A 16,626-nucleotide genomic window follows, 5' to 3' on the forward strand; every position below is an offset into this window, starting at 1 on the left:
TTTATTGACTTGGGAATTCAACTTCTTGAAAGCATCAGGGATAATGCGTTTGTTATCTCAGGATGAAAAACGGTATATGACTCAGAAAGGTTCATCGTGATGGTATAAAATACAGACTATTTTGCTCATCATTCTCACATGATGCCAAACAGAAACATGTCGGGTTTACTGGGGATGTGGATGAATTGTGTGGCATGATTTATCCACTGTTTTGCTTCAGATGCCCTCAAACCCTTCAAGCACGTGTATAATGAACCTTGACAACAAACGTTTCCAATGGTTGTGCTGCACACACCCATTGAGCTGAAGTACCCTGTGTTTAACTAAGGAATACACTGCCAAGATTTATTTTCTAGCAAAATTACTCTGTTCCTTGCATGCAGTTCAATCGGCCATAACGCATCCCATGCTTAGCATACAGTCCATCCGAACAACGTCACTGCTAATTGCTGGAGCTGTAAGAATTTAAAATGCATGCTCAATTGTTCTTCGGCTAGCAGACAAAGATGCACAACGTGAGACTGTTTTATCAGGACATACACCTGCAGCCCTCTTCACTATGATCAAACTAAGCAGGGAACAACAAAATAAAGGTGTCAGAAAAACACCAAATGGGCAACATCAAGCACCACTGGAAGAAGAAACATGACCTATACCGAGCTGAATCCACCTCATACCCATTGTAAACCTCCGTGATGCCTTCATCGTAAAAGGAAGCGTTTGAGCCCCACATTTTGTTCAGAACTTGTGCCTCGTTACCGCAACACGACAAGCTCTACAGCAAAGGTTCATTTTTTGCATTATGAAAAGGAAACTCATTTCGACATGATTAAATAATGAAAACACAGCATTACTTGTTATATTTAATTGCACAAAACCAACGCAAGCATGATTTTTATTGTGTCTGGAAAATTCTTGTTGGGACACGAATGTCTCCTTCACCTCCTTTTTTTTATTTCCTTTCATTCAGCTTAACTGAACGCATTCCACGAATTCGTATTTAGTAGCACATCTACCTTGTAAGGTACTATCTTATAATGTGGCCGATTTGTATATTTTATGAACCTTTGTTGAATATCCCTCCCTCTGTGAGCTGGAGGGTTTTATGTAGATTTTTTCGCTTTCATTTCGGCCGTTTCATTTATGCCAGTGACGCCCGGAGTGTTTTCTGTAGGCAAACACGCGCTTCGCTCTCTCATTCACTGCAGTTGCTGACGTCAGAGCTGCTTGCGTCAATGCTCCCGCTTTGACAGAAGGGGCTTTTTTTTCAATAGGATCCTAATGGGATTATTTTAAAAAAAAAATGAGAAGGGGGGGGGGGGGCAGCAGAACAGGGAACACAAAAAATCCAAGCCTTCAGGCATCTCATTGCTGGCACAAAACGACATTTTCTTTTTGCTACGGCCTGTGACATGTGTGAGAGAGCGAGTAAGGAAAAAAAATCTATTAGAAGCGATAAACAAGGGTCTGATACTATTTGCAGGAAAGCTGCATGAAATATGACTGAAAAATAGTCTTGTTGGATGTTTCATTGGTTTGCAAGCACATTTATATCATGGTGTAAAACTTGTAACTTCCATCCTGCAGGAAAACAAGTAAATGTAGACGTAGTACTTCTAGTCCATCCATCGGTTTTCCATTTTCTCAACGCTTTATCCAATACAGGGATGCAGTGGGACCCAGAGTCTATCCCGGGAAGCAACGGGCATAAGACAGGGGACACCATGGACTTGAAGCAAGTCCACTGCTGGGCACACGTCGAGACAAACTCACCCCACCGCCAATTTTCCCAGAAGCCCGATGATTTACCAGTAGATCTTTGTAGAAGGAAACTGGAGCACACGGCAAACCCACGCGAACACGCGGGGAACACACGAACTCCACACATAACACCTCAGGAATTAGACCCGGGTCCCGCACTGCAGCGATGCTACAATACCAACCAATGCACCACCGTGGCGCTCTTATTTGAAAGTCCAAGATCTATTGACTGCGTGTCCTAGCTTTTACAGTATCTCTAGCACGAAAGGGGTGCTTTCTTTCTGATCATAGTAGCATTTTTATATGGTAGATTCGAGTTTATATTATGTCATAATATATCCCAATATGCTTGATAGTTTTTTAAATCTTTTTAATGTTTCCTTGTTTGACGGTACAAAAAAAAATGCTATAGATATATCTAACGATGTTTTCCACGAAAGCCATTGTTCTACAGATTTCCCTAGTACAAAAACGTACTTTAAAATGTATTCACAAAATACGGAAAGATCGCATTCACATCACTAATTTTAATGTTACTGTGGTCTTTTTGTGTTAGGAGCAATTCTTATCTGTTGTACACCCTCAGTGAAAGTGAGAAAGACTAGAAAAAGTCGCTTGATACTTGAATGCTCGTTTCTAATTCAACCCCTTTCCCCCTCACGGACAGATGTTTGTTGACCTCAATAGCGTTTAAAACGTTTGGATTTATATCTAGGGCAATCACGACGGCCGGGTTTTAAGCGCCTAAAGTACTTTTATTTTCATAAGATGAGGCTTGCATGAAATCCGTCCTCTTCCCCAGCAAATGCAATTTATTGCACTGTTCTTGAACAAGAAATCCAGATTACAAACACTGCCGGCGGTTTAAACTCGAGGGTTTGGCGCAAGTAAACTTAAAGCTCCAGTCATTCGATGATGTGAAATTAACAAGACTTAATCTGCCAAAATACCGACCTCGTATTGACGTATGCAATGGTGGACTTGACTGTTGAGCTGTACATCATTACACTCTGCTTGCGTGTGTTCCGTGAAAACGTCCCGGTTGGTCTTTTACAGTCTCTCCGATCTACAGCTCTGCTGACTCCTAGAAGTGTCTGGCTTTCAGAAATTTCACCTCTTTTGCCCTCGTACAGTTGTGTGAAGTGCAGGTGCCTAGTCTATACCACAGCCGAAACTGTACTCTTAGTAATCCTGTTTATTTCCCTGTTATAATCTGTAACATAAATAATTAGCACTCCCATAAAAAGCTGACATATTGACAGCGAAAAACGGATTCACTGTCAGCAGTGACAACAGACGAACAACAGAATCCTGATATGCTCGCAGCCAATGTTTTGTTTTCCACTCAAACTACGCAATTGCAACAAAACCACTCAAAAGCACATAAGACAATATTCAGGACATCAGAATATTTTCGGTAGTAGAGGGGACATATCACTATCAATAATGTTATGCTTTATGTATGCAAAAACCATGAGTAAACTGTAAAAAGCATTTTGCAAATGTACTGAAGTAATCTGGCCAAATAATTAGGCAAGAACCAGAGATTTACCTTCTATTTTCATCTCATATATTTTTTGACGGTCTTGAGAATAAATTCTACGTCTGGCTCCAATACAATCTCATTTCACTAGAGTTTCATGCTGACCTTTGCTTTCAGAGCTAAGAATGTTCCCTGTCCTTACTGCGTCGATTTCTTACACAATAACAAAAGGCTGCTTTTCCGCATCAGAAGTGGTAGCCTGTCCTTCACCTGGTATTCAGCAACACGGACTGTCAGTCAGTCATCAGCAGAATAAACTGCAGCCTCTTCTTCTGGTATCCTACCTTCTTATTCTCATTATGTAACTTGAGTTGAAAACAGCATTTCCCATTGTGTGATATCTAGTTCGCAAAACAGTACGCTCTGTTGTAACCATGTGAGGGATGTGGCAAGTCATTTCCTCCTTGTCCCCTTGGCAAGGTGGTGGGGAGCTCCACGTCTTCTCTAGATTTCCTGCACGCGAGTAGATTGACCATCCATCCAGTATCTGACCATTGTATCCAGTACGGGTTGTGGGAGAAGCCAGAGCCTATTTGCCTAAGCAATGTGTGCGAATACGATACTCCCGGGACGAGACAATAGTCCACCGCAGGGTACACACTCCACACACCAGGGGCCATTGTTTCCAGACGCCAGTTAACCTACCAGTCCGCCTGGACTGTGGGGCGGAACACAGCACCTAGAGGACCCAGAGCACCTAGAGGACACCAACATAAACCTAGAGGGCAAATATACAAACTCCACACAGACAGCACCCCAGGAATTGAGCCCAGGACCCCAAACACTGCCTGGCAGCACAGCTAACTAACTACGGCACCACTCAGCTGTCCCCGTGAGATGAATCAAATGAACTGAAAAGGAGTTCATTGTCTGAAAACAATTGGCACTTGATGAAGGAGACAGACAATTGCTGGCCTATCGTCCTTCCAAGATGTTAGAAGAGTTAGTAGCAACGGGGACAGGCGTTTTTCCATCATTTTCGCTCTACTCATCATATTAAACATCACTTTTTTAAGTACAGGTATAGACATTCTGGCAGTGCAAAGTGCTTTAAAAATCCAAGAAGAGAACAGATAACTCTATTTCTATTTTCTATTTGTACTTAAAGCTACACATTTCAAAATACATGATCAATTACTTAATCGGGGAACCAACCCTCTTGTGCGGGGCAGTTTGGCAGATTTGAGAGGTTCTGAGATCTTGCGCCACCTGCTGTGAGCTTAGAACACGCCAATACTGCACACGAATCAGAGAAAACACTTCGATGTTTTCGGCTTCGTGTACGTGATATAGATATAAAATGCATTACATGATGCTTTTTACTCTGGACTACTCTTGAAGGTGGTAAAATCGCAGCACTTCATGATATAAAATCTTCGACTCTCTAGATTTCAACCTCGCCTGTAACCTACACTTAAAAAAGAGATGAGATTCGGTTGAAATGTATTGTGCAAAATCAGATTGCGTTCGTCCTTCGCCTGTCCAATCGTTAATGACAAATTCCGTATCACCAGGATATGTGCTATCCAACCCGCTGGAAAAGAAAGAATACACTTCGTTACCATGGAATCATACTTTATAAAAATTACATGACTGAAAACGATAAGACGTCAATTACAGGGGAAAACTGTATAACAATATACCTATACAAATAATTGCTCTAATCAAAGGTCCCACGTTTTTTTTTTCCCTGGAGGGATGCCAAATATTTCAGAGAAGAGCTCCTGAAGGTAAAAAGACTTCAGTACTCAAGGAGTCCATATTAGCTCATACAGGTCATTTATACGCGAATAAAGACCCCCAATTATTATTTTTTTTCCTGAAGGCAAAAGTATTTCAGCAGAGATAATTTGTATACCGGGCAGGGAAACAATCTGAAGGTAAAAATAACCCAGGATATACGCAGGCATTTGTTGTGTGTCCTCACATTCACCGCAGTATCTCAGCATTAATCGCACAACTATTTCACTTGTTTATACAGGTTTTCTTTCCACTAGATGGCGATCAACGTTTTTACAAATGCGATAAGGAAAATGACTTTTTACTGCGGACAATCTCGACGAACAACTAGTTACATCGAGGCAGGTTAGAAAACTTTCTGTTTGTAACCTTTTCTCATTAGTGATTAAAAGCCGCAATGTTGAGAGTTCTATCATCTAGGATTTTCAGTGAATGTGTACATGTTAAAAAAAAGTATATGGAGTGTATATTATTACATTTGATTTGTTATTATAAATAAGGATGTGAAGTTTTAGAATAAAATAGTCCTGATTAGAAGTAACATCGCGTCACTTAAACACAGTGTCCGAATCACTGCTCTTTCCTATGTGGCCTCGGGAAGATATTGATGTTGTGATTTATTGTCTTGCTGTTAACAAGATTTCGTTAAGCATATGCTTTTGTATAAAGAGGGTGGTTGTATCTTAAAAAGACTGAAAAATATTACGCTGAATAATTTGAAGACGCCTGTGCTTTTTCAGGAAAGTTCTTAGGTTCTGAATAATAACCTAATTTTTTTAGGTTCTAAATAAGATCCTATTTGCCTTTCAAATTACTTTTTTATATGTATTTCATCTTTATGAGTTGTACAAGTCCCAATCTTAAAGTTAAACTTTGTACGTTGTTTTACGTAAGAAGCTGAACTTTGTAAACAAAAAAGTCCCGTTTGGCTTCAGTGACATTTCGAGACGTTTAGCCCCGTCTATCGTTAAATAACAAGTGAAGAGCTTCACACCTGATTTCAGTTTGAAAAGCACTTCCAACCCGGAGCCGAAACCCCATACCCTGCCGCTGATACCCCAGCAATTAGGAGACACAGGCTGCGGTAAATCTGGATACACCGCGACGCAGCGTTTCTAACTTGACTGCTAAACCCCCTCAATAAGCAAAAGACATTTTTGTGCTCGATCAAAGAAAGGCGTCTGTGATTTTTCCCAAACCCGACATTGTGTTGTGACATCAGCCTCATAGAAAACTAAAACTAACGCTAGAAATCCAAGTTTAAATCTGCACTGCGTAAAAATGTGCCGTGCTTTGTTCGATTATTCTACACATTATTTGTGTTGTACCCAAGGATCGCTGTTGTGATCCCTCTCAGGGCTCTTTTTTGAAATGCGGAGTCCTTGGAAGAAAACGAAGACCGAAAATACAAATGACCAAAAAAATATATATTTTTTTCCAACCTTGGTATAATGACCGCACACGACTAACCGTCACTGCTCATGAGGCAGCGTTGCGAAATGTGTTCATTATTAATTTAAAAGGCATCTGTCTTTGTCGTGAATGTGTGAATTAAAATGTTCTAACAGGTGGGTCTCGGGAGGTTAATTGCGCTAGTTTTTCGCCCTGACCGGCCCTGAAGAGTCTTGTCAGGAGTTCATTCAGTTTCCCCTGGTCGCAGAGTCGCCCCTGGGACCTCGGCCAGCAGAGATGGATGCAATTCCTCACCTATGTAGCAGAATTTGCTCATAAGAAGAAAGTACACAGTGCTGGACTTTCTAAGCCAGGGTCCAGCAGTAACCAGCAAAGAAAAAAGTGCAGACCCATGACAGAAATGTTATGGATGGATAGCTCTGCAAACAAGTAGTTTTTCATATAATTAAAACTGCAGGGTCCGCCGGTCTGTAGGAATAACCCCGATTTTTTTTAGCATGTGAAAAATATCCTCCTTAAAAGAGCCTTGTCTGGATCCCGAGACTTCTCAAGGAATGCTGCAAGCAAAATGGGACACAATTATTGATCAATCTACTCGGTTCACAAAATGTTTCTAAAAATTACTCTGATGCTTTCGACATTTTGTTGTGTAGCTTTCGATGAAGTGTTAACTTTCAGGGATATTCAAATTCAAACTGAGTGAGGTTCCTCATGAATACAGAATACCCTTAAAGACACGAAATAAAAAAGGAAAACACGATCAATCTGGCGTAAGAGAATGAAAAAAAAAATGAACGTGGTGTATGTTCAAGCAGTATTCCGCTAACCATTAACACAGACGGAGGTACAGCGCAGGAGGTGCAGTTTTCAGGTATTTAGAAAGCGATTAATCTGCTGTCCCACAAAAACATCTTGTGTAATGCGTGTTCTCAGTTCGGTAGAGCATTTGAACACAGGATACAGAGAAATAATCCCGTTCATAAATAACCCAACAACCTGTGTTGCTTGAATTTGGTTTCTATTTAACCCACAATCGCTTATTCGGACAGAGCAACCATTTACATAGAAAACAATACACATTTCCAGCCTGAATCAAAAGCAGTTTCTTCTCTACTTCTGTCAAAAAGGCAGTAAAATGTTGGCCACATGTTTAAGAAATGTATGGGAAAACAACACACAGTACATCTCCCTCTGTACAGAGGACAAAGGAAAGAGGAGTTACAAGAGGAAGATGGACCAGAAAGCAACAGCCTGCTGAGTGCAGGAGCAGTCGTGTTAGATGTCACCAAACTTATTTTGGAGAGCAAGAAAAATTAAGTGACATCATCACCATGGTGACCCTTCATTTAAATTTGCAGAAGAAATTTCAACTCTCCCTCTTTTGGGGGGGGGTCTAAATACCTCTGATTTTGACGTGCCACACAGAAACAAACTTCCCTAGGACCGGGTGGCTGTTTGGGGTAGATGATGTCTGGCGGGCTATCACTGAAGGACTGAAGTGAACATTCCCCTCCAGATGAGTTAAACAGAGCCCATGTGGACTTTGTGCCAGCTCAGCCATTTGCAAATGAACCAGCTGTGACCCCAGCACCTTCGCTTCAAATACAGCCCTAATGGCTTCAGACAACACGATCCCTCTGGCACCCTGTGACACGCAAAGGATAAATCACTCTTCTGCTCCTGCTCCATAGTGCACAACCTATGGATGATCTCAAATGTAATTTCTCATTATGTGATATTTACATTTTTTGTTGTTAATCAAGGGTTTACATGCCATTCTCCTCTGTACAATAGTCCCTAACATTCCTTGGAAAAAACAAAAATACCTTTAGGAATATTAAGGAATTTTAATTTCCAAACCATACAGTGATACACAAAGATTGTAGCAAAGGTGTAATGTTTTACTTCACATCAGTATGCAAATACATTGCAAATACAGTTCCAATTTCTGTGTTTCAAACTCCAGTTTCAAATATAGGACATTTACACAGTGAACCCCAGATGTGAGGTAACAATAATAAACACAATTTTATCAGTATTTACAATATAGACAAGAGAATGAAAAGTATATACAGTTTGCACACAAGGAAAAAAATACCCAAGAACACAAAAATTGCCACATCGAGGCTTGTAAAGATGTCCTAAACTTTTAGTTAAAAAAAGGCAAATTCTTTAAGTATGAGAAGTTTAAGAGGAAAAATCTCCATTCCATTTAGACATTAGCAGTTTTCTCAAGGTGCTCCTAGCAGATATTTCTGTTTCTACACCACACAAGACACACAAGACAGACAGGGTTATTTGGGCTGTCTCATCTGTTAGGCGTTCACTACGCAGAAAGCTACAGGTAATATCATGCCACAGTAGAAAAGAGGCAGCACATTTGTGTAGTCCAGAAGCATGCCTGTGCTTGAAACCAAACAAACTGCATCATAGATGCGATTTAATTCGTCCCCGTCTTCATAGAGTGAAATTATTTTTTTAATAATACACAGACTATTTACACATTTCTATCACTTGCATAAATGTTTCATATTAAATAATTTAAACTAAGAGCATAATATGTTGCACTATTTTCCCTTTATGGGATGATCATTTGCCTCAAGCCTGATGTGAATTTGAATAAAAAACTCACTTGTTGATGCAGCTGTAAAAAAAAAAAAAGTGTTGGATTGTGGCTGTGGAAGGGAGCCGAGCGTCGCGCCCGAGGCCACTGGGCTACAGCGAGGGCGGAGTGACAGAGGCCCACGAAGGGGGTAGCCGGGCGTGTGGCGAGGTGTCGTACTGAGGGTCGTGCACCTCCGCGGGGGCCGCGCTGTCATACAGAGGTGAGCCAGCAGAGGGCGCTGCGACAGGGTGGGAGAGAGACGGATAGTGTGCCGTTGAGCCGCGGAGGAACTGGGAGCCCAGCCCGTTGGACATGTTTCCGGGCTGGGACACCGGGGTGATGGTGCTGTTACTGACCGACCACAGACTGGGATACTGGCTGTGAAGGAAAAGAGAAACAAAGACGTTCATCAGAAACTAAGTATAAAACCGAAAAGCATCCATCAAGGAAAAACCAAGAACAGCCACCGACAGTGACAGACATAAGCAAGTCTCTGGATCTCCATCCATATTATTCACTAGTAAGGGTAGCAAATACTGTTTGTTTAACTACACTTCATCTGACAGTGATATTGACTAAGGGAACTGAACACTCATTTGGCCCAGAAAGTAGTAATTAAGATAGGCTCCATAGGCTTCTAGAGAGCTTCAGAAAAATCTGTATTCAAAACACATAACTTAAGTTAGTTAATTTCACTAGAAATCTTGACTACTACAAGGGTTCAATTAACTTAGAAGATATCATTGGCAAATAGACAAAAGTTGAACAATCAGAGTTTATTACAGGCCATAAATTAGTGACAAACTTTGAAGGGGAGGGTGGAAAACTTTCTGTTTAAGACTATAAACTACAGTGGTTTTCAAAAGAGTGGAGTCTTATACAGTACAAAACTATTTAGGGTACAAGAATATTTCAAATATTTTTTTCCAAAACTGAGGTTCTGTCCAGTGGATAGTTGTGACAAAGAGAAAATAAAACCAATTAACATACTCCCAAGTACTTCATAACTTACTGATGAAGTACACTGCACAAACCTGGATTTTTACATATTTTTCTTACTGCTGATAGAGTATTTGTTTAATACTACATAAGATTTCAATATTCTGCCATTAGTGAAATTAAATGAAGATGTTGCCTTTTTTGGTACACTTGCTCTAATTATAGTGTTCACAGCTAATAAAGAAATACAACTCTAGGTAAAAAACAACAACTAAACAATCCATTTCCTGCAAGTCTACAACTAGTGCCATCTTAATTAAAAAGGATGTGTAATAAAAATCTAAACGGGGTCAATTAAACAGCCAGTGAAAGGCCTGTTAGCGTGGGGGTGGACAGCAGGAGAGCACTCTGCAGGCCTGGGAGGTGTGACGCTCAGCCAAACAGACCTGGAACTGGTAGAAGGGCTGGTACTGTGGGCCATAGGCAGCATGCTGGAGTGAGTGGGCACCTGGAGGCCGGACCAGTTGTCATGGGCTGGAAGCATGGAGAGACAGGCCGAGGAGTTGTCTGTGTAGCCTGCTGTAAAATGTAAAAGAGTGCCAACCTGATGATACCTGATGCTTATAACAATACTGCACATCTTGATCAATTAAATTGGAATTTAATTCATTATGTGAGGAACATCCCAACTGGCTGGCAAGTTGTGTCCTTAAACAGAGTTTAGTGAGCTTGGACAGTCTCTGGGCCAGTGGTGATGAGGCTAAGGGTGGAGGCCACCTCCCTAAAATTATGGCTAAATTAAAACCAGAAATGCTCTAGCCTCATTGCCATTCCAAAAGCAAAAAACAAAGATGACAAAAACATGGGAAAAACACAGGGATCATGTAACCGTCTTTGGGCACCTCTCCTATTTTTGAAACCCATTTTGTGCCCCCTCCCAACAGGTGGAGGCTAGCGTGGCCTTGGCTTTGTATATATTCAGACTTCCAGAGTCTGTTTTCTAGTTAATTCAAGAATAAGAAAGTCTTATTCCACCATGTGCTTGACGTACTTTTGTAATTTAAGTACATTTGGTTTTTTTGCATGCGAGTAGAATAATGGCAGATAGAATCAAACAATGCCAAGAACCTCCCCAAAAAGTGACAGACTGTACAGTGTGTAGTCCACAAGACCAGCATTTAAAGAACACACCACTTGATAGTACACACCTCGTCTTGTGGGGCAAGGAGTGTGTGTCTGACCCCAAGTCGAAGCTGTGTTGTTTATGGGCTCAGAGACTCACACAAAGGAGGCTGGAATGCAAGACATTCTAAGATGTGCTTGCAGGATTTTGTGGTTTGTGCTGAAGGGAGAGGGCTGTCTCTCTGAGCACTGTCTCAGACTTACTGGGGGAGTTGTTGCGGTGAGCGTAGGGGCTGGGGTACGGGGCCGAGCGGTGATTCCTCAGGGTGGAGTAACGATCGCAGCCATGTGGGGAGGACAGGGTGAGCGGGTTTCCAAACTGTGGGTGAGGGTTCGCCGGGGGGCACAGAGATCCTGTTCCTGGAATGAACCACCCACCTACTGGGCAGAGAGGGAGGGAAGAAGACCATTTCAAGTCTGCAAAAACTGCGCTCCACTGCTGTCACTGCAAGTACAATGCGTGTATTTAATGTAAAGGATTGTTTAATCAGAATACATTTTTAAGCAGTACTTTTATCCATTGCCTCTTCTAGTGTCATATTTATAAATTTCCCATTTCTGGAGTAATTGCACTGGTCGCTAATCATTGTCTGTGTTATATACTATAAGCGCTGGAATACATTTTTATTATTTCTGCAGAATTTAGAGGTTTATCACATGTAGATCTTTCATAATTTTCCATGTACACAATTAAAAGGTACAAGTCTGTAAAAAAAACATTCACTCTTCTGGTAATCAACATACACGTATAATTTCTCTATTATAAAGTGTAAGTTCTTAATACAACTTCTCCAACAAAAAAATGTTTAACTATAATTATGGTTAATAAGAATTTAAACTACTTGATGACATTATGAGAGAGTTTGTGATATTTACATATTAAAATAAATTCTCTATTTCCTGTGACTTACTTTGTGAATATCCTGACTGCTGATTGTCCCCAACATCATCCAGAATATCTTTGTGATCACTCCTACAGACAGAGTGATACAATGAGAAACAGTTAAGGAATAAGAAAATAAAGCAACAAGGTTGTACAACAAAAATTGTTATTTAATAATGAAAAAAATAATAATTGTACCGTTCTTTTGCATCCAGGAAAGCCTTTGCAAATGGGTTGTATTTAATTTTGAGAGACGTGATCTGCAAAGAACAGAAAGGTCAGACATTGGACTAATAACACCAGACTTCGTATGCGGCAGCAGTATAGAAATATTTCATCGCCTTCAGTGCAAATATTTTTACATTTCTTCCATGCTGTTTCTGTGACCTATAAAATCATGGCAAATTTGTGACACAGGTTACTGAGTAGTGCAATTAAACAAATGTCTTCCACTTTTCCACATTTAAAAAGCATGAAGTGCTCCTAAAGATGACAAAGCCATAGAAACTTGATGGCTTTCTGTGAGGGCTATTTTAAAAAAAAAACAGTCAAACACCTTTTTTAATTTGACCTTCAGGTTAAAGGCACGCGACTCCAGGAGAACTGTGTTCTCACCTCTTCATTCTGGTACGCTGTTACTGCAATGAACTGGGTTTCCGGGAAGGAGTGACTGGTGATCATGCGCTGGGGCCCTCCGACTCTAACGATGTGAATCCTGGGCTCATACTTGTGGAGAGAGTTTAGCATTATCTGCAGGGAAGTACATGATATATGTTTAGAAGACTCACAATATTAAGAAGACAAAAAAAAAACAATTCAGGCTTGCAGCTGAAAGGTGGAGCTCCCCGTTGAATTACTCTCATTAAAAAACACCATTGTTTGGCGAAATGGGATACACATTTTTACACTTTCTTTTAAGAACTGTACTTACTTGTCCACCTCCATTGAGTTTGTTTGTCAGCTTGACTTTACTGAAGGAGACAGGAGCTTTCATCCAGTGTGCCCCGAAGTTGGGGGAGTCTGGGTGGATGTAGACACAGCTGGGAGCCTGCGGCTCTGGCTTCCCCCCAGGAACCCACTCCCCATTCACGTATTTCCATCGGTGGTTGTCTGCAGCCACAAAGTCCAGCAGGAAAGAATACATAGCATTGGGGTCCAGACCCGACACATTCACCTTCAGCACGGGAAACATCCTCCTGGATTGGACAGACAGGCAAGGACTCGGTCACTTCAACCGCTTAATCACCGCAGCAAATAAACACACATCCTCTAATTTCACATCCATTAAAGTTTTTCTACGCATCAATCTATGTATGTGAAATTATTTTAAAAAATGTTCAAATTATTGGTGTTCATGACAGCATGTTCATTCTTCTTTGTGGTTGCCCACAAATAACAAGGAACATTGTTGATAGATACAGATTGAACATTCTTTTGATCCCTTCCTTCTTGTTTTATTATATATCTCTGCAAAAATAATCGATTACATGTTTATTCAAGCAAAATTGCCCGTGTTAACGCTGCTTAGCAATAAACGCGCCATCCATTTTCTTATTACTTTGGTGAAGCATGGGTTTTAAAAACCCCACAAGAAACCTACCTTCCGTTTTTGGTTACTATCATCTCGTTAGTGAGTTCTTTGAACTTGAGCCATAGTTCATTTTCGTCCAAACTAACTTTTAGATCTCTTTCCGTCGGATCTCCTTTCTCGCTGCCAGCTTGCAGCTCATGCTCCACCGCGCTCAGAAGATGGTCAACTCTGTACTGAAGATTCTTCCCTGCGCTCTCTGTTGAACTTGAGGTCATTGTGACCAAACTTTCCCGACTTTCAATAAATAAAACTTTCTGTGGCCTTCGGATGTCTTTAGTCAGTGTTGCAATTACAATCCCATAGATTACAAAGGACTTCGAAGTGGTGACTGAAAGTCATTACGTTCACTGGCTGCCAATAAATAGCCCAAACGTTCCTCATCACACCAGAAAACATCTCAGAAGGCAGCTGGTTGGTTGGGCATGGCTTTGATGTGCAAGTCTCTCTCGGCAATTGGTCGGATGCGGCCATATCAGTCAAGAAGAAAAGTCGCGTCTGAAGGCGATTGCCTAGCAAATTTAAATAGAGCTACTAAAATCTGTAAATATTTACACCTATATCAAAGCCGACACCTGCGAGGAGGAAATGAACCGGTATTCATATAGATACATCTGAATAAAATGAAATTAAGTGCGTTTATAGTTATGTCTAAAAGGGATTATTAAAACAATCTGATTTTTCTGCAGTCTTTGTATTTACAGCAATATAAAAATAACCTGCACACATATTATTCGAAATGTAATAAACTGCATGGGCCTGTAAAAAGCACACATGATCAAACTTTACTTCTTCACATTATAGCCTATAATTGTTTAGAATAATTTCATTTCTAGATATGCGTTTTGGATATTGACACAATTAAAGTAAACCTATCAAAAACCATTAACAGCTTAAGAGTATAAAACAGGTTATCCGGTTTTGTATATTTAAATACAAAACATTAAAACGTAATCACATGAATTAATATTTGCAATAGACACCTGACTTCACACCAAACGATAGACAAAATGTAGATAAGTTTTCCAAAGCAATTGATAGATGATGTGTCACATTGTCTTACTGTGATATCTGTAACATAGCTTTTGATTATGCGAAAATGTGGTCGACTTGCTGGGTATTTAAATTAATAAGGCTGCTGTTCTGTGGGGATCCTTGTGACGGAAAGACCAGGAAGCCACAATGAGAGTTAAGAGCTTAACCTTATAAACGTATCAAAAAGGAAAGGAAAGTGGCAATATTGCTGTTTATATTTTATATCTTGTTTCTTATGTGTTCTTTTAAGAATATCTGTGTTGGGAAAGTAACCTACAGTTATGTGAATTCAAAAGTTAAAAAATATTTTTATGTAGAGGACAGTCTGAGTGTCGGTTTCCTGAATATTGTGATAGGCGTCTGAGACTGGGGGAGAGTGTTGCACTATACTTACCACATCAGTTTTGCTGCTTTTATATTCAAAGTGGGTTGCCCTCATTGTGAACACAAAATATACGCAGAACCCAGTGTTGTCTAAAATTCAAACCATGCATTTTATTTCTTTTCTACTACCACACTAACATTTGAACTTTTTAAAATATAACTATTTGTAATGTCTTCCTTTTTTCGCATTATTAAAACAAAAAACAAAAAAAATGTTTGTTTTTTTAAACTGAAAAGCAATTTAGACACTGGCAATTTCATTTATATATACAATCTCTCTTTGACACGCATCTGAGCAAGACCCGAGCTCGGTCACATCCTAAAAGCTGGAACCTGTTTCAAACTTTTGTCCATTGTCCTGCATGTAACCTACGGCTTTCATTAGTTTATTAATAGATTAAATAAATCGTGAACACATTTTCACCAAGTGATGTTTGAGCTTTAACAATGGTGTGTGTGTGTGTGTGTCTTTTTGCCTGTGGGATTTACAAGATTACTATTTTTAGATTACAGGTTTTTAGCAAAATAATGTTCTCCTTAAACAAGATACTACGTAAAATGTAAGACTGCATCGAATATTTATTACAAACTATGTATAGCTAGGGTTAAAACACTTAACAACACCCAAGCTATATATAAGATATAAGTTTCTAAATTAAAATTGGCGACTATGTGAAGAAACCATGTTTCAAATTAAAGGAATTTACAGCTGTCAGATCTCTAGTTTTTAGGTTGGAAACCCTAAATATCCACGTTAACATTCAACAATAACAATCTACAGGAAAATAGACAAAATAATATTGACAAACGTTATAATTTGTATTTATATTGGCAAAAACATAATTTAATGCATAACATGAGCCCTCGTAAAATTCAAAATTGTTGAAAAGTTTATCAGTAATGTTTTCACATTAAATTGGAGTTGTTTTACCAAATTATGTATAATTAATGTAGCCTGTGCCATGTTTTCCACAAACTCAAAGACAATAGTTATTTTTCATGCCGCGGTTACCACTATTGTTATAATAATACGCACAAATACAAAAACGTTGGGATATACAGCTTGCATAAATAAGCTGGATATAGGGGATGCCAATTATTGTCCTTTCCTCTGAAATCGTGTTTAAAGACGGCTAATTCTTACGAGGAAAAAAAGCAAGCAACCAGCGAGCGTTCTCCGGCTTTTCAGAGTGGGTCGCCGTGCATGACGGTTTTACTGCCGAAAGCTTCCTCCAGCTTCTCGCTATAAACCTTCTTAAAGAAAACCTAATGGCTTGGGAACTTTTTTACCCCTCAAATTAGACTGTTACGGTTTACACTTAAGAAGACTATAAGACAATAATTTTGATGATTCACATTGTTTACTCCTTTCCATAACAAAAATACTAACGTTCTTGAAAATCCTGTTTTTACTATTTTTAGATGAGTCAATATAATGAAACTCACGTTTAATTAGTGATATGTGATATTGATAGCGTTTTTTATCTAAATGCTTCGAATGCTGGGCATTAAATGAAAAATCGTGTTTTATCTCAACTCACGTTTACCTGCTT

The 16,626-nt window shown here is 39.8% G+C and overlaps 1 protein-coding gene across 1 annotated transcript; it reads right to left on the bottom strand.

Annotated features, from left to right (window-relative positions):
* Positions 1-8,348: 8,348 nt before the first annotated feature.
* Positions 8,349-14,008, bottom strand: tbxtb (T-box transcription factor Tb). The gene is made up of 8 exons (XM_015362754.2): positions 13,667-14,008; positions 12,998-13,262; positions 12,682-12,816; positions 12,265-12,326; positions 12,095-12,156; positions 11,388-11,564; positions 10,448-10,580; positions 8,349-9,440 (listed from the first exon to the last, which is right to left on the bottom strand). Exons 1-8 carry the CDS (start codon positions 13,870-13,872, stop codon positions 9,173-9,175), a joined length of 1,308 nt encoding a protein of 435 aa, XP_015218240.1. The 5' UTR covers positions 13,873-14,008; the 3' UTR covers positions 8,349-9,172.
* Positions 14,009-16,626: the final 2,618 nt, after the last annotated feature.

Source organism: Lepisosteus oculatus, chromosome 17, assembly GCF_040954835.1.
Source record: "Lepisosteus oculatus isolate fLepOcu1 chromosome 17, fLepOcu1.hap2, whole genome shotgun sequence".
NCBI lineage: Eukaryota > Metazoa > Chordata > Actinopteri > Semionotiformes > Lepisosteidae > Lepisosteus > Lepisosteus oculatus.